The 27,976-nt window shown below is 42.1% G+C and overlaps 1 protein-coding gene across 2 annotated transcripts; it reads left to right on the forward strand.

Moving 5' to 3' along the window:
* The first annotated feature begins 1,378 nt into the window (after window positions 1–1,378).
* trafd1 (TRAF-type zinc finger domain containing 1) lies at window positions 1,379–27,523 on the forward strand. 2 transcript variants are annotated; one of them, XM_079552520.1, is made up of 12 exons: window positions 1,379–1,428; window positions 4,432–4,490; window positions 4,578–4,713; window positions 4,800–4,853; window positions 9,811–10,201; window positions 19,269–19,556; window positions 20,457–20,521; window positions 22,941–23,219; window positions 25,125–25,257; window positions 25,332–25,476; window positions 25,612–25,663; window positions 26,905–27,523. In XM_079552520.1, exons 2-12 carry the CDS (start codon window positions 4,456–4,458, stop codon window positions 26,941–26,943), a joined length of 1,617 nt encoding a protein of 538 aa, XP_079408646.1. In that variant the 5' UTR covers window positions 1,379–1,428; window positions 4,432–4,455; the 3' UTR covers window positions 26,944–27,523. The 2 variants fall into 2 exon arrangements, with proteins under 2 accessions (XP_079408646.1, XP_079408647.1); XM_079552521.1 differs by having other exon boundaries at window positions 25,335–25,476.
* The last annotated feature ends 453 nt before the right edge of the window (window positions 27,524–27,976 follow it).

The following is a 27,976-nucleotide window of genomic DNA, read 5'->3' on the forward strand; positions in this document are numbered from 1 at the left end:
CTCATCTATTTTTATTATCTGAAGTTTCGATGCACAAAAAAAATGATTAAACATGGGTTTGTCCAAACAACTTACATACTGTATTAAAAAAATGCAAAAATAATACTTACATTAGTATATTTGATTATATAATAATAATTATTATTATTACTATTGACCCTAGAACATTATCGCTCAAATCCATAACACCATCACTAACAATTGTTACCCGAGATAATCCACCCGATAAAAAGAACTTCATCAAAATCTATAAAACATGACACACATGACACATGTGAGTCTTTTATATTAAACTGTGTCATGTCTAATAAAGTGAAAGAAAAGCCTCATGAGAGGACCAGATCAAAATGATCCAAAATTACTGGAAAATTAGGAATTTGGGAACAAAAAATTCCTAAAAAATGTGATAATGAAGATGTAAAGTAGTTTCCTGGATCTGTGAGACTTCTCTGGTGAAGCTCAGTGTCCTTCAGGAGAGAGAAACTAAATATAAATAACTCTGTTCTTCACTTACTGTGAGGCGGAGACACAGGAGCAAACAAATAAATAAATACATTAACCCTCCCCGACCTTCATCACTATGGAAACATGTGCCTGTAGGAGAAACACGCAGGCCATCAGATGTCCAGGACAAAGCTGAAGCTCAGAGACCCAGGACACTCAGATAAACTCAGATCAGGAACATCACACACATGTGAAAAACACCCGGTCATGGAGTTCTCGGGTTAATAATAATAATAATAATAATAATAATAATAATAATAATAATACCTTTATTTATTTATGTTTATAAACAAAGGTGACACATGGCATACGTTTTACAATACACATTGTTCTACATTAAAATAATAATTAATAAACAAAAGAAAAAATGAATAATTCGACCCAAGAGGCCAAAAGAAACCAAAAGCTCAGTAATGGCTCATCAGTGCTAACGCTGTGTACAGTAGCCAATGAGAGACGTTCTTCTAAATTCGCCCAGAGCTTTGTCTTCCAGGTTAACATACCCCACAGTCTCCTTATGTGTCAAAACATCACAAATCATTCATGGTCCAAAAACTCTCCTCGTTCATGTTTTCTGACACTGTAAACGCACAATAATGAAATCCACATATCCAAACACATTTCCGTTCACATTCTTCCTCTACCCCGAACCTGCGGAGCCAAACCCGGGGCAAACCCTGCGCTGACGTTTAGCCTGCGAAGAAAATCGGAACCTGTTTTTTTTTCCCCCGTGAGGCGAAGTCGATTTAGTTTCATTTTGATCCGATGTTCGGCATTACCGGGGGGGACGTTCGCGGACATGCTGTAGCCGCCTGACCTGACGCTTTCCCGGGACTGGAGGGGCCGCTCTGCGCGTTAGCCTGGTGTTAGCCTGCTGTTAGCATGTGCTAGCTCTGCGGCTGCTGCGCGCTGTGTTTGCTAACGGTAAGCCTGGCTGTTGCTAGCAGCGAAAGCCAAACAAATGCCCCTCACGAACGTGTTTTAATGTGTATGATTTCAGTGTAGCGACTTGTGTGTTTCACTGCAGGAATGTTGGGATAAAAACTGCTACGTTTTATATGCTAACCGCAGCTAACTTCGTAGCATTTGAGCTGTCACTGCACTTGTTGCGAACAATATGAGTGAAAATCTGTTTCCTTCCGTGGGGCAGCGGCTCTTATCCTCATCTAAACCTGAGCTAAGACTGACTCTGATCCTGGGGGGGGTTTGTCAGAATCAAGGCTCGACATTAGCTTTATTTTACCCCCACTGGTCACTTTGGCCTTTAGTTCTGAGTGTCATTATCTGCATCCACCTAGTTTTGTTTATGGTTTACGGATAATACACAGTGTAGCTTGTCTAGGCCGTGTAATGGTATGTTTTTACTGTGACTGTGTTAGTTTACATATAACAATCCTCTTTATATTGATCAAAAATGAGCAATAATATCCCAGTTAATTGAATTGAGGCTCGTGAAACTTTCAGTAGTAAGATTTGACCAGTGAACATAAACGTCCTGGTTATAATAATGTAATAGAGTTCGGGAAATTCCAGTTACCATGGAGATCCGCCATCTTTGCAGCTGTTAGCATACATTTCCATTGACTAACATTAGCTAAAAACAGTATAAAAAGTGGAGAAAATAGCCGTGGAACGACTCCTTTAGCTGCTGAGTCACTACTGATAAAAACATCTAACTCACTGTGGTGTTTAAGTGTTTTAATGTGAACAATAACTCCAGTATTTTAACTTTTGAAATCTACATTAGTTTACAATAGAGCTCCACAGTCCCGCCTCCTCTCCGGTCCGGAAGTAAAATCCCCCTTGCTTTGAGACCGATTTGGAATAAAGTCTTATAAAGTCAGACGCAGGTGAAAAAAGAACGTATGAGATCCATCTAGTTTCACTGCGAGCCTTCGTCCTAGAACTACATTACCCAGGATGCTCGGGAGTCCCATGATCTACTACGAGGCTTTTGATTGGTGGAGCTTCACGTTCCCACACGTTTTTATTTATTGTAATGTAGAAAACATATTATAAACAATGTATTCAAACATAATGCAGGCAGATAGTTGACGTTTTATCCATGTCTAACACTGAGAGTAAGAAAAACGTCAGAAAAATGTTCCCAACGATCCAATTAAACGAACCACCATCATTTTTATTCCAATTAGCAGGATTCAGATTGTTTAATAGTGAAATAATATAGAACTTTTGTCTGCAAAGTAAAAGAAACTCCCCGTGAAAACCTGGTTGCCTTGACCAGCGGGCGCGATGTTGCAAAGGTTCTTGGGATACAGAGTTTCTATAGTCAGGAAGTGAATGATGTCACAGCCTTGTGCCTTTGCCTTTTCTTTAACATGTCGTCTTCTTTTTGGATTGAAATGAAACATTTTATGGTCACGAATTGCTACATCGCTGATTAGCTTTTGCGGTGACGTTAAACTCTTAATATTTGAATTTTGGGAAAATCGACGGTCGTGTAGACGGGGATTTTTTGCTTCCGGACCGGAGCAACAGGACTGCAAGGGGCGGGACTGTGGAGCTCTATAGAGTTTGGGAATGTGACGTCATGTCGCAAAGCATCATGGGATTAGCAGCAATTGTAAACTAATGGAGATTTAAAAGTTAAAATACTGGAGTTATTGTTCATGCCACAGGTTTAAGTCCCTATTCTGGAGAGCGCTGAGTGGTGGTGTTGTGTAGCCAATAATAAAACCAGGTTAAAAAGGATAAAATGCAATTTAATGTAGTTGAGTTAAAAGCAGGGTTAAAACATACTTTAAAAAGGCATAAATAAGGGGGATACAAAAGGCTAAAAGTAGTGGGTGCGTTAAGGTGCGTCGTCAGTCTCCGGGAAGGGGGGTCCGGTCGGGTGCGGGAGGCGCTCAAGTGGTCCATCTCGGGGGACCCCTATTCGACCAGCGGGCGGGAGTAGAAGTGCAGGACTGAAGCGAGACGCTGCAATGAAGCTTTCTCCAAAAATAGATGTTTAAATATCAATACTTTTTGGATCAATACGAGAATCGCACGACGTAATATCACGATATATCGGCTGATCGATGTTTTTCAACACCCCTTGCTAGAGACTTCCTTGTTTTTGACATCCTCAGGAATTTATGCTCTACAAGTGAGGGCCCGGATTTGGCCCGCGGGCCGCCAGCTTGACATGTCTGGTTTAGAGTAAGGGTAACCGAACTTTCCAGGCCACGACCCCCAAAATGACCATGCGAGGGGACACTCCGACGGGTCCCAGCCTCCACTTTGGGAGCCACTGTGTGGGATTGTGTCGTCAAAACCTCTACGATTAAAAAAAATAATAAAAAAATCAATTTCTTATATCTGTTTACAAGTAGTTACTCTAAAGCTCTTTTCTCTACTTTTTTTCTGTATTTTAGCTCATGTTAGTCTATGGATGGGGTTAGCTAGTACCAGGGATGGGCGGATCGATACCAAAGTATCGATATATCGATACCAAACGGCTACTTTTTAAGTATCGATATTGGGCAAAAAGTATCAATACTAATTTACATATGTAAAAGGAAGGCGGGGCAGCAATTATCAACACAAAAGGATGATTTATTTCTTTGTTCTGAGTCAAAACAGTCACAACAGCAAAGGATTAAACTGAGCCAGTCCTATCATTCTGGTTTAGGTTCTATTTGTCATTTAAGTATTAATTTTAAATGTTGTTTATGTATTTAATTTCACATTAGCATTGTTTAATTAACCAGTTAAAGTAATATCATTTGAATTGACCAACCGAAACAACCAGTTTTAGAAATGTATATTGATTGAAATACATTCACCAGTATCAGTATCGACAAAAAAGACCCCAAAAGTATCGGTATCGTATCGATTCCAAAAAATGTGGCATCGCCCATCCCTAGCTAGTGCCCAACAACAATACAGTAAGACTCACTAAACCTCCTTCATCTCTCTCTTCAGGACATTCCTTGGAAAAGAATCAGCATGGCAGACGAAAATACTCAGTTTTGTGGAAACTGGTGAGTGTGCAGGAACATAAATACTTCCCTGATAAGGCGGCGCTGCTGCTCTGACATCCGCTTATCTGCTTATCCTTTCTTTTGTAGCAAGCACGACATTCCCGAGGCGAACTTCACCACCCATGAGATCCACTGTCGCAGGAACATCGCCCTGTGCGACGTGTGCCAGGAGCCCATTCCCCGGTCAGACCTGCACCTCCACAAGCAGCAGGAGCACTCTCAGGTTCAGGACCATTAACCTGCTCTGGAATGTCTCTGGCAACATTGTGTAATAGCGAAACCGTGACGAGGCTTTTGCTTTCGCTTCAGGTCCTGTGCAAGTGCGGCCTGAAGATCGAAAAGAACCTCTTTGACGTGCATCAGGTATCGCTTCACTTTTCTAAGCAATTTCTTGAGAACGTTTTGGCAAAGCGGAACAGCCGCAGGACTAAAACGATGCGGAAATATTGGCATGACTAAAGTTAGGTTGCCTCACTCGTAACTCCCACATGAACCGAGCACAGTTTCTCCATATCTAAAAGCAAACGGACGACATAATGTGCCAGAAAGGCAACAGTAACACAATAAATACCACGTAACACATGACTAAAGAGTGACGAAAACACAGCAAAGAAGCCACAAAATGGTGACAAAGATTAAAAAACAAACAAAAATGGACAAAAACGCAAAGAAAGCACTTCCAAAATGTGACAGAAAGAGTGATGATAAAGCAACAACAAAATTAAAGGGGGTATTATGTAAAATCGACCTTCAAGCTTTACATCATGTTATTATGTCATGGCAGGATCTGCGCTGGGATGTGTTTGGGCCTCAATGATGCCCTGATAGCATTCCCTCGGGAAAAAGCTAATGCTACAAGCTCCCATCATCACGTGAAAACGAGAAATATGCACGACTAAAGTCAATATTTTATTTTATTTATTTATCAGGGACGATACAATCAACATAGTTATAATTAATATTTGCAGCTGATGCGATGCATGAAGAGCTTGTAGCTGGTGCTAATTCGCAGCTCATGTCCCTGGTTGGGCCTTTCTACACAGTTTACAATAATAAAATACATAAATACAACATTTGTATAAAACTTTGTCAGTCACACTCACACACACTGTGTACGCTCACACCTACGTTCACACAGACTCAGTGCTATTTACAAATGGGCACAGCTTTGGTTTGTTTTTAGCCAGGACTTAACCCTAGAAGTGAACATTTTAAACTCAGATATGGTTTTAAGTTCTGTGGGTCGTGAGTTCCACAGCTTCGGACTAGAGAACGAAATGGCAGACTCTGGTGACTCTATTACTGTTTTGTCTCTGTATAAATGAACTGAGTAGTTCGGGTGCAAGATTATTGACACATTTGAATATTATTTTGAGAAAACACAACTTGCCAAAGTTTTCAAAGCTTAGCAGTTTATGCTTCTCGAGAACATTGCAATGATGGTAACGGATTGTTTTTTTGTCCCTGATCTTTATTGCTTGATTGTATAATGATCCAATACGTTTAGTGACTGAGGGAGTGGCCTGTGCCCATGCCGTCATACAGTATGATACATGTGAGAATATCATCGCGTGCATGTATAGGGCAGCCTGGTTTGGAATATAATGTCTTATTAACTTAAAACAATTTAAATTTCTTTGTATTGTCTGTGAGATTTTCTTGATATGTTTATCAAACTTTAGTTGGGGGTCGAGGACCAATCCAAGGTATTTAAATTCAGTCACAGATTGTATATTTTTATTTTGCAAATATATTTTGAAACTTTTGTAATAAAACCACCACCTACATAAAGAACCGTTAAACAATGATCACACACTGAGCCGGGCTTGTTGATTTTGAAGTTTAGTGCTCACATTTCAGCTATTAGCAGTTAGCCGCTAGCACCTAGCTCGGAACGATTCATAGGAAACAAGTAGCCTATTATGCACTTATCACGTGAATAAAGAAAAAAACTACTTGAAGCAGCCTTTACGGTGATCACACACTGAGCCTGGCTTTACACATGTGTGGTTTATTGCAGACTTTTCATCAATAATGAGCTGGAGTCGATTATAACAAGCTAACGGGGTAACCTCGAAAAACCAGTCTCCACCTGCACAGATGTCCCTGGGGAGATCCTAGTGTAGACCAGGGGTAGGCAAGTTTTCTTGGCGGAGGGCGGATTTTCTTTATTTTAAACAAACCGAGGGCCGAAACCGCTGATTATTAGCCCAATGTAAAGCACAACACTGGAAAAATGACCATCTTTAATGAGATAAATGACTTAAAATGGCTTGAATTAAAGTTCTTCTATGTTGAATTTGAGTTGGTTTGAACTAATCCAAGATACAAATGCTACAGCGCCAATGGAACAAGAATAAAACCCACTTAAAATCAGACAAATAATTGATTTTCCGGTGAAATGACACAAAATTATCTGAATTAAGAGAATAACGACTACTAGAGGTTTTATCTCATCTAAGACCAGACCAAATCTACTCAAACCTTAGATTTAATTTATTAATTCAAGTAGATTTATGTCACTTCTTCCTTAAAATGATTATTCTTTTCCCTGTGCACTTCCTTCAAATGCCAGTCTTGTACATAATTGGGTGTATTGAAAGTATTTCTACCTTTTTTTCCCCTCCCATTTAACCCTAATACTGTTAAAAGTTCTCTCTGATTTGTGTAATAATGTTTCTCAAAATCATCTTGAGGGCCAGAGGTTCTGCTGGAGGGCCGGATTTGGCCCCTCGGGCCTGACGTTGCCTCCCCCTGGTGTAGACCATGGGGTATAGTTAAAGATCCATAGGGCATGGCAGTAGCAAAGCGGGACTAGAGCCTCCAAACAGCAGGTATTTTTCAGGCAGGAGTTCCTTCAGTGTGGACACAGAGCCTCTGAACTCTCGGGTCAAATCATATCCTGTGATAAGGTGCAGCTCCTTTCCAACAGTAAAATTAAGATGCACCGGAAATCGATCGTAGTTTCAATGCGTGTGGAGGAGATTTATTGCAGTAGTGTTGTGATGATGGCAAAGGGGGCGTGTCCGAAAGGATCAGAGGTTCTTAAAGAGACAGAGGCCTATTTCAAGACGTTCGCTACAGCCATTTTGAGAGAGCAAATTTATTCAAGGCAGTTATTTTACTGCATTTCCAGACCAACATGAGGTTGCATCATCAATGTAGTGTGCTATAGACCAGTGGTTCTCAACCTAGGGGTCGCGAGACAAATTTGTGGGGTCGCCAGATCATTTAGATAAAATATACATATTTTCATTAGCATATAATCTAATGTTTCATTGTAACATGTGTTTGCTATTTTACCAGAGTGCCTTTATTTATTCGAAGTTTGATGAATTTTTTTTCAGCCATTTGTTTTATATTTTACTTTTTGAAGAATTATGTAGGCTAATGTTCCTATTTTCACGGTGTGACCCGGACGGGGGGTCACAAACCCCTTTACCTGCTCCAAAAGGTTGAGAACCACTGTTATAGACTGGTGCTATGTGATTGAAAAAAAGCATAATATCCCCTCATTAACAAGAAAGCCACGAAAGAGCGACGAGAAAGTGATCGAAAAAGTGACCAAAACACAACAAAAATGCGGCAACAAATGTGTTACAGTCAGTTTTGCAGGTCTTTGCTTTCAAATAAGGCGTGACTCTGGCCTATAAGCTCCAGTCAAGAAGCCTTTAGATTTGGGTAATGGTTTAGAGGTTACATTTTTTTCACATTTAGTAATCTCCTACTGCAGAAGTTTCAAATTGATTTCACTAAATTTATTTTCCCCCCTTTTCACCTGCAGCGTCTCACCTTAAAGAGGGGGTATTCTGCTTTTTTCAATCCCATAGCACCAGTCTATATCACACTACAATGATGAGCAAACCTTCTGTTGGTCTGTAAATGCAGTAAATTAGAATAACTGCAGATTGAAAAGAACCTCTTTGACGTGCATCAGGTATTGCTTCACTTTTCTAAGTAATTTCTTGAGAACGTTTTGGCAAAGCAGAACAGACGCAGGACTAAAACGATGCTGAAATATTGGCATGACTTCAGTTAGTTTGCCTCACTCGTAACTCCCACATGAACCGAGCACAGTTTCTCCATATCTAAAAGCAAACGGGCGACATAATGTGCCAGAAAGGCAACAGTAACACAATAAATACCACGTAACACATGACTAAAGAGTGACGAAAACACAGCAAAGAAGCCACAAAATGGTGACAAAGATTTAAAAACAAACAAGAATGGACAAAAACGCAAAGAAAACACTTTTCAGAAACGACAAACACGACTAAAGAGTGATAAAGCAACAAAAAAATGAAAGGGGTTTATTATGTAAAATCGACTTTTTCAAGCTTTACATCATGTTATTATGTCATGGCGGAATCTGGGGCTGGGATGTCAGTCTATATCACACTACAATGATGACAAACCTTCTGTTGGTCTGTAAATGCAGTAAATTAGAATAACTGCCTTGTGTAAAATGTCTCTCTCAAAATGGCTGTAGTGAATGTCTTGAAATGGGCCTCTGTCTCTTTAAGAACCTCTGAGCCTTTAGACACGCCCCCTCCACACGCTGTCTGTGGCATCAGTGGGGAGGGGGTTCTGCTGAGGAGCAGTGGTTGGTTACTCGGCTGGTGACGAAAGCTCGGAGGCGTCTCCAGGAGGTGGGGGCGTTCCTAGGAGGACAAAAATGTGACAAAAATTCAACCAAAAAGTGACAAAAAAGTGACAAAAATTCAACAAAAATGTCACAAAAATTCAACAAAAAAGTGACAAAAAATCAACCAAAAAGTGACAAAAATTCAACAAAAATTCAAGAAAAAAATGACAAAAAATGTCAAAAATTCAACAAAAAAGTGACAAAAATGTGACAAAAATTCAACAAAAAAGCGACAAAAATTCAACAAAAAAGTGACAAAAATTCAACAAAAAAATGTCCAAAAAATGACAAAAAATCAACAAAAATGTCACAAAAATTCTACAAAAATTCTACAAATATTCAACAAAAAAATGTCAAAAAAAATGTCAAAAAAATGACAAAAAATCAACAAAAATGTCACAAAAATTCTACAAAAAAGTGACAAAAATTCAACAAAAATGTAACAAAAACCATAATAACATGATGGAAAGCTTGAAAAAGTCCATTTTGCAGAATACCCCCCCTTTAAAGGGACTTTACTTGTCACTCAGAAAGGTGTTACTTTGGGTCCAGCTTAATATAGAAGCTGCAGTTACTCGTATGACCTGAGGTGGCAGTAGACTTCCTATTGGATTTCGGCCACATACTGTTTTTGCCCCACTGTCACCCACATGTTCCCCCCGGTGTGTGTTCCAGAGCTCCGAGTGCCCCCAGCGGCTCGTCCCCTGCCCCTACTGTGACCTGGAGCTGGTTTTCAGCCAGTCCAAAGAGCACGAGGAGTACTGCGGCACCCGCACCGAGCCCTGTCAGCACTGCCGGTGCAACGTGATGCTGAGGGAGCAGGCCGTGCACCCGTTCCTGTGCGGCAGCCTCACCCCTCCCCAGGAGCGCAACAACAGCCGGGCCAGCCCGCCCCCGGGGGAGCCGCAGTCCCCCGTGTCCTGGTTCGAGACGCACTCCATCAGGAACCACCTGCGAGATCAGGACAGAGGGCCCAAGAACAACAACGTCAGCGCCACCGACCACTTCAACACGTACGCCGCCGCCGAGTGGAAGAACGTGGCCCCGAGGAACATGCTGAACCACCGTGAGTTTCTCTGCACACGAGGGGGGGGGGGGGTCGGGTCACTCACCGTTTATACAACAGAAACAACAGTCTGTGCTTTGTGGATACTTGTAGTCAGGGACCCAAACTCTCAAAACTGGGTTGAACCTGACACCGTCTGATATATGCTTTATTTGTGTTTTTTCGGTTAACTTTGACCCTAAGGACCAATAATTGGAGGGTCTGCTCTGCTGGAAATATTGCGAAAAAAAATTGTGGCCATTTTAGTGCATGCACCCTGCATTTTTATCAGAAAAATGTGAAAAACGACTTTTTTCCCTCAAATCCTCAGTGGGTTGAGTAGGCTGTCAATAAATGCATTCCAGATACACAGAACACATGTGCTGAGAACATCCACTGAAAAAATCGCTCTAAAAACACATTTCTACACATTTTTGCATCAATTTAATACAAAAAAATGTGGCGTTTTCTCACTTTTTTCCAATATTTGTATCTTTACTTCATTGGCAATCAACTATTCCACCCAGTTATGGCATCAGTCAATATGCCATTATTTTAAACAGACTGTAGACACATTCCACAGAAAAAATGATCAAAATCCGACCAAAATCATTGGATCTGTGATGATTTAAAGACCAATAAGTGATCAACAGACTCAGAACCTCAGAACTGTCAAAAGTCACGTTTGACACTGGTCCATATTTTGGTTTAGGCCATTTCCAGCCCATTAGATAATGATTTACACCAATGTATTTGGTATCAGTGGAAAGAAGACATTGTCATGTTTCATTTGAGCCCAAAGGTACTACTCTGTAACAATTACCGTGGTAACCATAGCTCCTCAGACTCAAATGTGAGTACATTCTTTCACAATTTTCACAAAAAAATGTTTTACTACGTTTAACGCTGTTTCTTTCAGGAACATCACAGACACAAATCTCTGATACTGGGAAGCTCTCTAGACTCTGAGGATTCAGGAAATGTATAACATGTCAGAACTTTCTCAGCTTATGGCCTCGCTGTGAGCCATGAAGTAAAAGAATGTCCACCTCATATGAGCCTCTCCCATAGAAATAAGCCTATATCTGCCAGGTTGGAACAGCTGGTGGGACTTTCTGACCAGGACAGGCCCAACGTAACTTGAAATTACATTTATGGAGAACAACAGTTCTGTATTTTTACATAAAGCTGTTCATCTATTTTTTATATTATGTCACTCTTTATCTATCCTTTACTATGCCATATACACAATATACATCTGTTGATTTCACTCCAATATACATCCCTTTAAATCTGTAAAAAAAAAATCCTCAAGAATCCAAGATAATTCCAACAGTGTGTCTTTGTAGACACCACATGGTTATGCCTAAAATACTACACATTTGTTATACATTAGATAGTAATGTGGTTGGTAATGTATTTGCTGAGGAAAACTGCTCTGAAGCTGGATTTTCCATAAACCACATGTTTACAATGAACAACAGCCTTTTTACTGTTTAGTAAATTAATAAAGTAAATAATTTGATGTAGTCCGTTCACGAAAGTTGGTTTACTACATTACTAATGCACGGCACAAAACTAAAGCTTAGGGCTCGTCCAGGACTAAATCACAGTGGCAGTCGTCTGAACAAAACAGTTCATACTGGATTAAACCATTTCTCTTCGCTTTTCTGAAGTTGTTTAAGTTCTTTGTACATGTTAAAATTGTCACACTTTTAAAAAAAAATATATATTCATGTATTTCAGTTTTGGTTATAAAGGACCTGCATCATGCTATTTTACTCATTCCAAAGTAAACTATAAACATTTATATGATATATTGTATCTCTATTTGTGAGAAATATAAGTATTTTCTGGGGTTATATTTCCAACCCGGAAGACAAGACACTTGGACTCAATTAACTCTGCCCCCTCTCTACGCTCATGCAACATTAGCAGTAAAATAAATATAAATATCACAGCAATAAGTGAAGTTACTTCATAATGCAGTTATAAGGAGTTGACATCTGCCTGACATTATCGTTAGGTCAGAAAAAAGAACAGGCGTGTCCAGAGTAGGTTAGAAAGAGTTCCTTTTTCACATCCTTCAGTGCAAGCATGACGTCTGTTCAGACACTCAGGGGATGCGTTTGTTTTCTCCGCAGGGGCAGCGCGGACGTGTCAGGCACTTCCTTTTCTTTCTTTTTTTAAAATTAATTAACTTTTTTTTACAAATTAAAATCGGGTTTTCCAGCAGAGGGCGGAGCTGCTCAGAGCAGGATTCAGGAGGATTGCTGAGAACTGTGAGAATGAAGCCAAAAAACACTCTGGGGGTGTTTTTGATTAGGAAATAGCACAACAAAGTCGATTTTGCATGATATAGCCCCTTTAATGTTGTGTAATTTATTTATTTTATTCGCTGGCACATTGAATCTGTACTACCCACAAGAAATGTGCTTTATGAATGATTAAATAAAAAGTAACTTTTATGACCAGAGTTTCTAGGCGCAGCCAGGGGCCGGAGGGTTGCTGGTTTGGGAACCTCAGGATCTCATCTCTGCTGTTTGCAGATGATGTTGTTCTGTTGGACCTTCAGCTGCTCTGGTTTGAAGCCGAGTGTGAAGCGGACGAAATTAGTTACCTTCACAAGATGGCTTGGGGTAAGGCAGTTACATGGGAGGAGCTCAGAGTAGAACCACTGCTCCTTCCTGTCAGGAGCGGCCAGATGAGGTGGCTTGGGGACACATTGGATGGACTATATCTCTCTGTGGCCAGGGAATGCCTCGGGATTCCTTCAGAAGGGCTGGAATTAGTGTTCGTGAAGAGTGATATCTGTGAATCTCTGCTTTGACTGCTGCATCCATGACCAGACCGTGGGTAAATTGTAAGAAAATGGATGGATGGGTGCAAACCTGGGTCAAAGGGCTTTGCACAGACGAGAATCCAGTAGAATCCAGTTCCAGTACTCTAGAACACCTCAGTACTTCTAACCTAGCTTCTGGCTCAAAATCTAGAGATAGCTCCACAGGCAGCGGGATGGCTCTGCTCCTGCTGGTTTCTCTGAGGCTTGAAGGATGAGTCAAATGCAGAGGGTAAATTTGGGAGTCTATGAATACATTAAATACTAAACTGGACTCCAAAGAGCATTGAAAATATTATTATTAAATATTATTAATATAAAGACAAATGCCATCAAGAACATTTCAGACATTGTAAAAAGTTGTGGATCAAGTGTGGCTGAAAAATGGAACCACACAAGGCAGGACTTGATCACCTCGACAGGGTCGTCTGGATATGAGTGTACGATGTAGAAAGACCCAAAGTACACAATGACCCCAGGAAGGTCACTATGGATGTTTCTGAGTTGCACCAAGTTTGTTAGCACTGGCCTGAATATATTAATACAGGAGGAAGAGGAGCTGACCAGTGCAGGACACCATGCTCTGACACAGGGACAAACCCAGGAGCACTGAGAGCAGGCTGCCAGGTTTCCTCTGGGTACTCCTGATCTCCAAAAACATGCTGGTCAGGCAGCACACTCAGTCGCAGCGACTCAGGGCTAAACCCACAGAGCTGGTTCTTCCTATACGCAGACTACGCAAGGTGCGTAGGGCCCCCGCGGCTGCAAGGGCCCCGCATCTCAGTCAAACTACCGTGTTGTTTCACTGATTAATCAACGCGTTGTTACGGGGACAGGCTCTGACAGCGCGCACTCACTCTCCGCCTACTTCGCCACATATAACACCAAAACGGAGCAGTCTGCAAGTGATTGATCAGGAGAGACCGACCGCCTTCCAAAGCGTGAGTGCTTCTCCGCTCGTGTCCCGCTCGGCCGTCTGTCTCCCAGTTCTCGTTTCGCCTCATGCGCGGCTCCTCCGCGGCTGCATCACGTCCCCGTGTCCCGGGCGCTGCCCTCATGTTTACTCTGCGCGGACTCGGGGCATCGGCTAAAACACTCATTTAAACTCTTTTCTTGTTGTGTCTAGCGGAGAATCAGGACAGTAGTTTGATGGATAGACGAGAGTAAAGCCGTGTCTGTGGCCTTTTTGTCTCAAAGAGGAGTTGAATCCACACGGTTCTCACGAGCACAGTAACTTACAGTAACTCTGGTTCTCTGAATGTGCACAGTCTATAAGGCCTGCTACTTTTTTCGGATGAAAGCAAATTTTGCATGTCATTCAGAAATCAAGGTGCCAGAGTCTGGAGGAAGACTGGGGAGAAGGAAATGCCAAAATGCCTGAAGTCCAGTGTCAAGTACCCACAGTCAGTGATGGTCTGGGGTGCCATGTCAGCTGCTGGTGTTGGTCCACTGTGTTTTATCAATGCAGCTAACTATCAGGAGATTTTGGAGCACTTCATGCTTCCATCTGCTGAAAAGCTTTATGGAGATGAAGATTTCATTTTTCAGCACGACCTGGCACCTGCTCACAGTGCCAAAACCACTGGTAAATGGTTTACTGACCATTGTATTACTGTGCTCAATTGGCCTGCCAACTCTCCTGACCTGAACCCCATAGAGAAATTAAGGCCGCTATCGAAGCATCCTGGGCCTCCATAACACCTCAGCAGTGCCACAGGCTGATTGCCTCCATGCCACGCCTCATTGAAGCAGTCATTTCTGCAAAAGGATTCCCGACCAAGTATTGAGTGCATAACTGAACATAATTATTTGAAGGTTGACTTTTTTTGTATAAAAACACTTTTCTTTTATTGGTCGGATGAATTATGCTAATTTTTTGAGATAGGTATTTTGGGTTTTCATGAGCTGTAAGCCAAGATCATCAGTTTTAAAACAATAAAAGACCTGAAATATTTCAGTTGGTGTGCAATGAATCTAAAATATATGAAAGTTTAACTTTTATCATTACATTATGGAAAAGAATGAACTTTATCACAATATGCTAATTTTTTTAGAAGGACCTGTAGACCAGTAGTCGTCCTAAATCCCAGTTGGACAATGGCTTAGTGCTTAGTGATTCTGATTGATTGAATTGCGGTCATTATTTTCCACTTCTGCCCTGCTTTACTGTACAGTGGAACTGTTTTTGGCCGTAAATAGGTCCGCCCTTTGCCGAATAACCATGGGATGCTACTGTAGGGCCCCCATGTGGATTTTTGCTTAGGGCCCCAGAAGGGCCAGCAGCTGCTCTGCTAACCCAACACCTGAACACAATGTCAGTGTACAATTATACACTGACAAAGCACTTACTTATACTTATATCCTGTGGAGTGTAGCTTCTTTTAGAACATCGTTAAAAAGTGCATTCATTTCTGTTATTCAACTTACTGTATTTTTCGCACTATAAGGCGCACATAAAAGCCTTTAATTTTAACAGTGCGCCTTATGTCCTGGTGCGCTCTTTGTATCAACTTCTGGCTGTGTTTACACACCTACAGGTTTACAGGTAAACCAGCATTAATTAGTGCACCTTGTATTCCGGTGCGCCTAATGGGGCGAAACACACGGTAAACTGTGAAACTAATATATGATAGACTCATTACATGCAAAGTGAGACATGTATGTAGGGCCTTTATTCATTATACTTTGGATGATTATGGCCCAGCTTGTAAAAAACACAAATTAAAAATCCTAAAATTAGAATATTTTGAAAATGCCATAATCATGATAACAAACAAAAGCTTGACATATGCAACTTTGTCATGAGTCTATATCATATATTAGTTTCACATTTTAACTTGAATTACAGAAATAAATGAACTTTTGAACGATATTCTAATTTTCCGAGTTTCACCTGTACTGTTAAAGGCTACAGAATACGGACATATATTTTTTCTTTTACAATTTAAGATACAGCTTATATGATACAGAATAATTATAATTTTTATAAATGTAATTTCAAGTTACGTTTGGCCTGTCCTGGTCAGAAAGTCCCACCAGCTGTTCCAACCTGGCAGATATAGGCTTATTTCTATGGGAGAGGCTCATATGAGGTGGACATTCTTTTACTTCATGGCTCACAGTGAGGCCATAAGCTGAGAAAGTTCTGACATGTTATACATTTCCTGAATCCTCAGAGTCTAGAGAGTTTCCCAGTATCACAGATTTGTGTCTGTGATGTTCCTGAAAGAAACAGCGTTAAACGTAGTAAAACATTTTTTTGTGAAAATTGTGAAAAAATGTTCTCACGTTTGAGTCTGAGGAGCTATGGTTACCACGGCAATTGTTACAGAGTAGCACCTTTGGGCTCAAATGAAACATGACAATGTCTTCTTTCCACTGATACCAAATACATTGGTGTAAATCATTATCTAATGGGCTGGAAATGGCCTAAACCAAAATATGGACCAGTGTCAAAAGTGACTTTTGACAGTTCTGAGGTTCTGAGTCTGTCGGTCACTTATTGGTCTTTAAATCATCACAGATCCAATAATGTTGGTTGGATTTTGATAATTTTTTCTGTGGAATGTGTCTACAGTCTGTTTAAAATAATGGCATATTGACTGATGCCATAACTGGGTGGAATAGTTGATTGCCAATGAAGTAAAGATACAAATATTGGAAAAAAGTGAGAAAACGCCACATTTTTTTGTATTAAATTGATGCAAAAATGTGTAGAAATGTGTTTTTAGAGCGATTTTTTCAGTGGATGTTCTCAGCACATGTGTTCTGTGTATCTGGAATGCATTTATTGACAGCCTACTCAACCCACTGAGGATTTGAGGGAAAAAAGTCGTTTTTCACATTTTTCTGATAAAAATGCAGGGTGCATGCACTAAAATGGCCACAATTTTTTTTCGCAATATTTCCAGCAGAGCAGACCCTCCAATTATTGGTCCTTAGGGTCAAAGTTAACCGAAAAAACACAAATAAAACATATATCAGACGGTGTCAGGTTAAACCCAATTTAAAGAGCTTTTGAGAGTTTGGGTCCCTGACTATTGAGTAGTTTGTAACTCCAGACCAGAGTGACCACAGTTTTGAACGTCGACAACGTTTGCAGATCTGGTGGGTCATTCCGCCAACGGCTGCCATTTGCTGCCATTTTTCAACATTAAATCTAGTAATACACCTATTATACTATTCAAAATATATTTTTGTCAATCTCAGAAATGTATTATGAGTAACAGGACTGAGATTTTAGCATAGAATTAGCCAAAACATGAAGCATTGACGCTAATAACGTGTGGACATCGAGCGCGTTTCAGTGATTTGGCACAGTTTCAGTCGACATATAAGTGAAAGAAACTTCCTGTTGGTCTCCCACGACCTCGAGAACGTCACACTAATGTGACCTTTAGTTGAACATGTGACTTCTGAAACGCTGCGTTTGTGTTAGACGGGGTAATGTGTAACAGGACTGAGTCAAAACCCAGGACATGATTCAAATGTACATTTAAATGAAGCAAATGTTTTACAATCTGTTATATTTCATGGTAAAGTGTAACATTAGAGCCGGGACTCATCACTTTTACTACTTTTTCAGCCTTTTAGACAATGTTATTAAAATGTTCAATAATATATCCTTAATTTGCAAATATATATGTATTCGCTGTTTGATTTGAATGCTTTTTTATACATACAATTCTTCTGGGACATAAATGGCACCCATTCGGCGGACTGGCCCTTCTGTTTGGCACAAGGACATGGAGCACAGTCTGTGAATATTACTCTAATATCCAGGTTGTTTTGCCTCTAGACCAAGGGTTATAAAATACCGTAAATTCTCTAATATTGGCCTGTATTCCATTAGCGGCCGGGTCTCAAACAGAGGCCGGGTCTCTGACAGTGGCCGGGTATCCGACAGAGGCCGGGTATCCGACAGAGGCCGGGTCTCCGACAGGGGCCGGGTCTCCGACAGTGGCCGGGTCTCCGACAGTGGCCGGGTCACCGACAGGGGCCGGGTCTCCGACAGTGGCCGGGTCTCTCACAGAGGCCGGGTCTCCGACAGTGGCCGGGTCTCCGACAGTGGCCGGGTCTCCGACAGTGGCCGGGTCTCCGACAGAGGCCGGGTCTCCGACAGGGGCCGGGTCTCCGACAGGGGCCGGGTCTCCGACAGGGGCCGGGTCTCCGACAGAGGCCGGGTTCGCGGCTGGCGGAGGCAAATTAAAGCCGGTCTCTAAAACAGGCCAGGGTTTTTATTAGAAACTATAGCAGTAGAAATATTCCCCATGTTAGGAATTTGTCTCATACTCGTGTAAATGAAAACTCACGTGCAGGAAGTAACAAACGGGAACCCGGGCCGAGGGGGACGCTGCGGAGGAGCTGATCCGAGCGTAACTTTGACACAGATTTAGCCACTTTTCAAACCTCCAGTGACTATTTGTAGAAACAGGGAAAGCAACAAATGTCGTGTGACCCTCCAGGGTTTTAATAAAGGCTCCATCGCGTCTTCAAAGCACGTCCAGCTGCTCCGTGTGCAGGTCAGTCCCACGCCTCAAAATAACTCCTCCCATCAGCGCGAGTGTCTCGTCTTCTCTCGGGTCAGTCTCATGATCGATCACAAACACAAACGCTCCGTCTAAGCTCGCCTTTTACACGAGATAACAACAAATAATCCGGTCCGCGGTAAAAACGAAACAGAAACCTGCAGTGACACTGATGTCAAAGCTCCGCTAACAGCAACGAAACACTTCCTGTTGTCCCGACAAAATAAAAGGCGTCAATGTTCCAGCCGCTGGGAGAGGGTTTGAAATGTTCATTAATAAATGAACCTAATATTTTAGGTGCAAATGGACACAAATCTCGTTTTTCTTCATTTTCCTGGTCGTCCGTTTTGCTCAAATAGAAATAAAGGCCTGTCTCTAATTGTGGCCTGGTTCCAATAAAGGCCTGGTCCTAGATGCCCTTGAGTAAATAAAGGCCCCGGCCTGTATTAGAGCATTTACGGTAATACAACTTGTTCTTTCTCTTGTCAAAAAATGACAGGAGGGTCTTCGCCCTCCGAGCCCATTGATCCCGGCTGTCCCTAGTTACAAGTATAATAGAATATCTCATGTTGTTCCTTATGGACCAGAGAAACAATCCCAACATTAGGATAAATATGAGATCTTCTTAGTTAAACTTGGCTGGTTTTCTCTGTCCCTCCGAGCGTTTGTCCCGGGGAACCGTTCCTTCACCCTCCTCTTCCTCTTCTGTGGTTTCTGACAGTGCTGGAGGACAGTGACTTCGAGCCCCACAGCAGCCGGCTCTGGCCCCAACAGAACTCTCTGGACGAGGACTCCTCCGGCCTGGACTACATGCTGGCCCTCAGCCTCCAGGGCGACAGCGACCCGGGGGCGGCGGGGACCGGGGGGACCGGGGGGCCGGGGGGGAGGGAGCCCAGCCCGTGGACCTCCATCTGGAACCACAGACCGGTCAGCAACTCCCACTGCTCCCTCCTGCCTCCACCGAACAACAACGCTCCTGCGGGAGGGGGGCCGGACCCGGGGGCGGCAGGTCAGTGGAGGGACGGGAGGGGCGGGAGGGACGGGACGGTAGAGCTGGGTACAGGTAAACCATACCGGGCTGGTGTCGGACAAAAGGTTTAGGTGCTACTGGTATCAAAAACATACAAGTATCTGAAGCAGGTACTGAAAAGAAATAGAACAGCTTTATATTCAAGTTTTCATGCCGTTGGTCGTCGAAAGAGAAAGACAAGTTGAAACATTTGATTAAAAAGGGGGAAATTGGGAAAGAATAGGAAAAAAATGGGTGAATTTGGGGGGGAAAATGGGGAAAAATTGCGAACATTTTAGAGAAAATTTGGGGCAAAATTGGGGGGAATGGAAGAAAAAAAAGTGTCATAAGTAGAAAAATTTAATTTGGGGGAAAAAGTGGAAAATATATGGAAAATTTAGAGAGAAATTTGGAGGGAAAATAAATAATTGAAAATAATACAAATGCAAAATAAATAAAATGGAAGGAAAAGGGTTAAAGTAGCATTATTAATCTGTTTTATGATGACAAATATTTTAGTATAGGTGTTAAAGTATCGTTCAGGTATCGGTATTAAAAAATGATGTAACGTACCCAGCCCTACATGTCGGTGTTTGTGTCACTACAGAATATTATTCATGTATGTAATGGTTTTGGGCTTTAATATGTGGCCAGTCACATCAGGGCTGCACAAAAGATGCAGAAGTTTCCCTGTTTCATTTCAAAATGCTTTTAAATATCACACTCTTTCATTACTCCTGGTACTTGAATAGATACAAATCATTAGAAATGATAAATGCACAGATTGTTTGTGTTTGTGGCAGTTTGTGAGTGATTGGATTGTGCAGCTCTAATAAAGAACATACGTGTGGATCTGAATATATTATGTGATGGTCACTAGAGTTCTTCTGATGTTCACAGAGATCATGCTGCCCTGTGAGTTCTGCGAGGAGCTCTTTCCAGAAGACGATCTCATCTTGCACCAGGTTTGACGACTCTCGCAGCCACAGCTTCCATTTAAAGGCCGGGCGTGTAACCTTAAAATCACGTACAGAGTTTAAATCGAACATCGAATCACTTAAAGATACTTCAGCGTCACAGGGCTGCCTGAAAGTTATGAAACAAGCTTATGAACCCATCCCTGTGTGACGAGCTGGACTGAGTTTGGACCACAATTAACTACGTAGGGGTGAACATTTTGGTTTACGTTGCAGGACTCACTCAGTAATAATAATTATCTCAGTATAAAACTGGCAATGCTTTGTCATTTTCCCTAATAAAAACAAATCCAGTGTTAAATCTCACAGTAGGTGCTACTATGGTAGAGCAGGTCGAAGAGGCAAAACATTTAGGTATCACTTTAGATGACACGTTATCCTGGAAGAAACATGTGGACAACATAATTACTAAAATGGGAAATGGTCTCTCCGTTAGAAGAAGATGTACAGGACTAATGCACATGACGAACACAAAAAGTCATTGTTTTACATGGAAAGCAACTAAACAAATAAGCCAAGCTCTGGTTCTGTCATATCTTGACTGTTGCCCAATAGTGTGGTCAAACGCTGCAGCTGGGGTGGTCAAACTCTGCAGCTGGGGTGGTCAAAGGGCTACAGAACGTACAAAACCGAGCAGCTCGACTGGTGTTACGCTGCCATTATACAACCAACACCAAAGTCATGCTGAATCGACTCAAGTGGTCGTCAGTAAAAGATAGATTATCATATTCATTATTGTCTTTCTTCAAAAATATAATAGCATCAAAGCGGCCCAAAATTCTTTACCAGAGACTTATTTAGCAAAGATAAACATGACTATCCAACTAGACACGCCTTAGTGGGGAAATTTGTTTTACCAAAAGTACATTCAAACAGTGCTCAGAAAACATTTATGTGCAGAGGGAATATGCAACCTGACAATCTAACTATGCTCGTAAACATAAAAACATTTAAATCGGCATTGAAAAAATGTTATCTACAACTGAACTGAACTGAAAATATACTAACTATTTCTTGAGATTTGAGACATTATTGTTAAATTATGCCAAGAAAGTAGTGATTATGAATTGTGATGCAGTGATATATTGTATACATTGTTGCGTGGCTTTTGTATCTTAATGTACTTTTCTTTTTCTTTAATGTATTTCTTTTTGTTTTTAATATGTGGACCCCAGGAAGAATAGCGACAGCTTTTTCCCAAAGCTGCTTTGTAAAAAAAATGTGCCCTAGGGCTCACAATACACACGAAACAGTGCTCTAAGATAAAAGAAAAAAGCAGTGCACTCACAGCAGCTGAACCAGGGTTAGAGTCTACAGCCAGTTCAGTTTAGTGGTTAGTGATGATGACACACATGCTTGACACGCGCCACAGAGCTTAAATATTAACAAATATAGACAAACACAATTCATATCGTCAGATTTTAGCACCGCGGCACTGTGCTTTGTTACACCCCTACAAATAAAACCTTTAAAATGTCCTCACTCCCTCTTTCATTATTTATGAACAATAAAAGAATCTGACACGCAGCGTTTAAAACAGGGGTGTCCAAACATTTTACACCAAAGGCTGCATTTTTAAGTTTGTGCTGCACTGGGGGCCACAAACCGGTGGTCAGTGCAGTGAAACATTAAACTGGACGCCTTTAAGAGCGGTTCTAACTGCGGCTCACACCTTTAAAGGGGAGGTATTCTGCAAAATGGACTTTTTCAAGCTTTCCATCATGTTATTATGTCACTCCCTCATTAAAAACATGCCTGAAGTGTTGCCTTGGCACATTCACGTGTTTTTGAGTAATCTGTAAAAACTCTGATGGCGGCCATTTTAGGGATAGGTTTGCCTGAGTCCTCCTAGGAACGCCCCCACCTCCTGGAGACGCCTCCGAGCTTTCGTCACCAGCCGAGTAACCAACCACTGCTCCTCAGCAGAACCCCCTCCCCACTGATGCCACAGACAGCGTGTGGAGGGGGCGTGTCTAAAGGCTCAGAGGTTCTTAAAGAGACAGAGGCCTATTTCAAGACATTCACTACAGCCATTTTGAGAGAGACATTTTATACAAGGCAGTTATTCTAATTTACTGCATTTACAGACCAACAGGAGGTTTGTCATCATTGTAGTGTGATATAGACTGGAGCTGTGTGACTGAAAAAAGCAGAATACCCCCTCTTTAAGATTAAGATTTGGAGGCTTAATGCAGCTCCGTCTCTCAGAAAAAAATATTACTTTTTGATGCTAGTTGTGTAGAATAATTAATTACATTTGCAGTAAAAACTACCATCTCTGGTGATGTGTGCAAATTCACACCGTGGCCCCCGGACCGTACTTTAGGCACCTCTGGTTTAAAGCGATAGATATCTGTATTCGAGTTGTGTAGTGTTTGAAAACCCCTCTCTCTGTGTTTGTCCTCAGACCGGCTGCAGTCCGGCCTCCGCCTTCGCCTCGTTCAGTAAACAGACCTCGTCTCCGCCCAGGGAGGACGGCACGGCCCGGGACGGCCCCAGATTCGTGTTCAAAAGCCCCAGTCAGCCCAGCCGTCTGACCTCCATGTTCTCCTCATTCCCCCAGTACCCCCGGCCTCTGTCCCCCAGCTCCTACAGCCCCCCGGCCAGCCCACTAGAGGGAGACATACTCATCCCCTGTGAGTTCTGTGGAGTGGCTCTGGAGGAGGCTGTGGTCTTCCACCATCAGGTCAGACATGTCTCCACACTCTGGTCAGGAGGTCATCTCTCACTCCACACATCCTGTCAGGAGGCAGAGCCGTGGGAAGATGTTTTAGTTAGGGGGCGCTGAGGGACGAAATTTCCCCCCAAAATACTATTTCTGTCATAAATCCTATTTATTAACCTCTTAACTCCCGCCTGAACTGAGGCATTTTCTCCAGTTCAGCTTTACCCAAATCCTGTAGGCCAGCGTAACGCCTCATTTGAAAGCGAAGACCTACAAAACTAAATTGATCTTTATCCTCACATCAGATTATTTTTTCATCACTTTTTTTGTTGGGCAGTCGTCTCATTTTTGTCAAATTTTCGTGACTTTTTTGTCAGTTTTTCGTCAAATTATTCGCATTTTTTGTCAAATTCTTATCAGTTTTTCGTCCATTTTTCGTCAACCTTTTCTCACTTTTTTGTCAAATTTTTGTCATTTTTTGTAAAATTTTTGTCACTTTTTTGTCCATTTTTTCCACATTTTTCGTCAATTTTTTCTCCGTTTTTCGTCAAATTATTCGCATTTTTTTTGTCAAATTCTTATCAGTTTTTCGTCCATTTTTCGTCAAATTTTTCTCAATTTTTCATCAAATTATTCTCACTTTTTTGTACATTTTTTGTCACTTTTTCGTCAAATTATTCGCATTTTTTTGTCAAATTCTTATCACTTTTTCGTTCATTTTTTGTCCATTTTTGTATTTATTTTTTTGTCACTTTTTTATCAATATTTTCTCACTTTTTTCACATTTTCATCCTTGTTTTCGTCTCAGTTTTGTTCCTGTTTTCACACCTTTTTTCCAGAAGCTTTTGGACTGGGGTAAAGCCAAACTGGAGAAAATGTGCTCGGTTCAGGTGGGAGTTAAGGGGTTAATATTGCCTGCAGTTCACAAACTATCCACCAGGGGGTGCTGCAGCGCCCTCAGCACCCTGGGTTCCCACGGCCTTGTCAGGAGGTCATCTCTCACTCCACACATCCTGTCAGGAGGCAGAGCCGTGGGAAGATATTTTAGTTAGGGGGCGCTGAGGGACAAAATGTACCCCCAAAATTCTATTTCTGTCATAAATCCTATTTATTAACCTCTTAACCCCCGCCTGAACCGAGAGCATTTTCTCCAGTTCAGCTTTACCCAAATCCTGTAGGCCAGTGTAACGCCTCATTTGAAAGACCTACAAAACTAAATGGATCTTTATCCTCACATCAGATTATTTTTTCATCACTTTTTTTGTTGGGCAGTCGTCTCATTTTTATCAAATTTCCGTGACTTTTTCGTCAAATTATTCAATTTTTTTTGTCAAATACGTATCACTTTTTCGTCCATTTTTTCCTCAATTTTTCGTCAAATTTTTCTCCGTTTTTCTTCCAATTATTTGCATTTTTTGTCAAATTCTTATCAGTTTTTCATCCATTTTTCGTCAAATTTTTCTCACTTTTTTGTTAATTTTTTGTCACTTTTTCGTCAAATTATTCGCATTTCTTTGTCAAATTCTTATCAATTTTTTGTCCATTTTTTGTCCATTTTTGTATTTATTTTTTGTCACTTTTTTATCAATTTTTCCTCACTTTTTTCACATTTTCATCCTTGTTTTCGTCTCAGTTTTGTCGCTATTTTCACACCTTTTTTCCAGAAGCTTTTGGACTGGGGTAAAGCAGGTGGGAGTTAAGGGGTTGATATTGCATGCAGTTCACAAACTATCCACCAGGGGGTGCTGCAGCGCCCTCAGCACCCTGGGTTCCCACGGCCTTGTCAGTCTCTCACTCCACACAGATGGTGCTTCTCTAACTACAGCCGTCTTTGCCACACACTGCCAGATCCCCATTTTGACCTTATTAATCTACCTCGTCCAGTATTGACCCCAGCTCTAATGCGGTCCTTCTCTGTGGCCACAGGATAAGTGCGACCTGCGCCCCCAGACCTCGCTCCAGCTGAACAACATGACCACATCTACAAAAGGACTCCCCTCGCCTAAAGACCTCCCGGCCCAGACGTCTCCAGACTTCACCGGCAGGATAAAACACCAAGGTAAGGCTGGTGGTCCTCACACGGTGGTTTGGAAGTGGACTCACGGAGGCTGTTCCCTTTGCCCCCCCCCCCAGCAGACGTATCGGAGGAGCTGTTCCGGTTAGACGAGGACACGCCGACGGAGCTCAGCATGTGGCCTCAGCAGCTCCGACACAGGAAGCCCTCCAGCAGCGAGCAGCCGTTTGAAGACCTGAGCGCTGAAGGGGCGTCTCAAAGAGGGTACGACCACGCACGACCACGCAAAGACCACGCAACGACCACGCAACGACCACGCACGACCACGCAACGACCACGCACGACCACACACTTTAGCTAACGCAGCTTCTGGTGCTCACGTGTGATCTGCTTTTACAGGAGAGCTGAAGGAACCGAGGCCCGAGGCAGCAGACGGAACCTCGTCACAAAGGTACGGGTCTTCGGGGTGGAGTCTTCGGGGTCGAGTCTTAATAACGTTTAACCTGAAATGTTCCGCAGTGTGACTTTAAAATCTGTCTGAGAAAGCAATTCAGCCCTTTATGTACTGGAACAAAACACTTTGGTTTGTGGTGGAGGCTATTTGTAGCTTGGCATCCAGACTAATCTCCGATGTTTATTAATTAATAAACAGGCGGGACTAATGTGGGACGACCGAAGCGCAGCAGCCAATGAGAACAGAGCGGATGTGACGACAGAAACAGTGACAAGAAAGTTGTATCATTTGGACGTTAACAATGGCGCTCCTGCCACACGGGGTTCAGTAAATGACTTCTGTCAGCTCACACGACACGACTTTTATGCCCGATTTCGCTCTTCTCAGTCGTGCCGAGTCTTCTCGAGTCGTGTAGTGTGGGGGGGTCGTGTAGTGTGGGGGGGTCACGACTGGACTGTTGGAATCGTGTAGTGTGGGCGGTAGAAAGACGCGACTAGACTCCAGTCGTAGGAAATCAAACATGTTTGATTTTTAAGCCCGATTTTGGACGCATGGGAGAAACGTGGGTGATTTTACCGACACAAATGTGAATGACATATAAAGACAGAAAAACACCGCCGCGCCTCCTTTTTTCACTTCTCTGTTAAACCAGCGGCACAAACAACTCATTTCATGGCCACAGCCCCACACACGAAACAGCACAACTTTATATCACCAAAAGTTCACCACAACCACCTTTTCCAGCTACATTTCAACCACGAACAGAGTTTAGCCGCACTTACTGAGTTTGGAGACGAACTGTTTAGCTTCACTTCGCTGCTAACGGCGGCTAGCCTCCCCGCTTTCTCCTCCGTCTCCTCCGCTGTCTCCTCCATCCTGAGGTCGACGCCCGTCTCCTTTTCTTATTAAATCCACTGAAACACTTCCCGCTTCTTCCTGTCGCCAACTTTTATCTCCATGTGACAGAACTATAGCCCGGTTGAAGCTTCGTAGTAGCAGTAAGCTAGCGCTGCGGTGTTGTGACATTGTTGACACCGTTGACCAATCGGGACACACACGTTATCCCGCGCTCACAAACACAGGCCTGTCTTTGCGGATTTTGGGTGAGTTTTTGAAGCCGTAGAGACGACAGACGCGCTGTGTTATAAAACATCAGCTGTTTGTCAGAATCGTGTGTCGCTCTTACGATTACGAGGGTCTTCAGGATGACCTTTAACCTCTTCTCTCTCTCTTTACAGTTGCCCAAGAAGCAGAACGAAGACCCACAAGACGAGTGAGGCGGAAGAAAAACATGCCAAATCCTCAATGAACCCGTTTGAACCCCCTTTAAAGCCACACTGCGGAACATCCCAGGTCACCAGATCAACTATAAACGAATGACGAGAGAGACATTCTGTATTTTACCCATAAAAGAACCGCTCTACTGAAATATATCGCATCCACAGTTGCGCAGTGTGGCTTTAAGTCTCTAACATCATAAGTAAGTGCCTGCATTATTGTCCTGCAGTTAGTTCGGACATGGAATCATCTAACTTATCACAGTAGTCGTTTCTTTCCCCCTTTTGTTTGACCTGTTTTTATGTTTTTAATCTAAACTACAGCATCTTATTTACTCACATTATCTTTTCCGAGGCTTCCGAAACGTGTCCCCGTCGTCCACTGAAGCACTTTTATCACTTATTTTATCAAAAAGGGCTTGTTTGACAGAGATGATGACAATGATTTGATGTTATTGACTAAAAAGCTTAACGATGATTTTCTTTTTTTTCCTTTTTTTTTTTTTATACTGTTGTCTTTTACTTATTCTTGCTTTCAGATCTTTGGAACTGTAACTGTTGACATGTGATAAAATAACATTTAAGGTTTGTCTTGTTTTGTTTTCAAATTAGAAATAAAATATTGTAACTTCAGTGGCTCGGGTGAAGGATCTGGGACGTTTTTGTGGAGATTTGGGACGATGTCTTTAATATAATGGTCTTTAATATAAAGGTCTTTATTATAAGTCAGGATTAAACAACTCGGAGCCGCATTAGACGGTTATAATGCACGACACAGTGTTGTTCCTCCTGCATTATAACGTCTAACGCGGCTCCTCGTTGTTTAATCCGCTTATACCAGGGTCCCACAAACGTAACATTTATAATAAATGTGTTTTTCATTGACTAAAGTCACTAAATCTGCCAGACTACGGGACTGTTTTGTGTGGGTTATTAGCCGGTCACTGAAGGCTGGTCTCAGAGCGAGTCATTCTCCGCAGCTTTTACGAGGATCTCAGTCAGGCTCAACGACACAACATCAGCACAGAATCAC

The sequence above is a fragment of the Gobius niger genome (genome assembly GCF_951799975.1).
Source record: "Gobius niger genome assembly, chromosome: 1".
Taxonomy (NCBI): Eukaryota; Metazoa; Chordata; class Actinopteri; order Gobiiformes; family Gobiidae; genus Gobius; species Gobius niger.

Excerpts from the sequence above, each read along its gene's own strand:
- trafd1 (XM_079552520.1), top strand. The coding sequence starts at position 4,456 with ATGGCAGACGAAAATACTCAGTTTTGTGGAAACTG. Across the intron at positions 4,854-9,810 it reads ACCTCTTTGACGTGCATCAG|AGCTCCGAGTGCCCCCAGCG; the intron begins GTATCGCTTCAC and ends TGTGTGTTCCAG. Across the intron at positions 20,522-22,940 it reads ACGATCTCATCTTGCACCAG|ACCGGCTGCAGTCCGGCCTC; the intron begins GTTTGACGACTC and ends GTTTGTCCTCAG.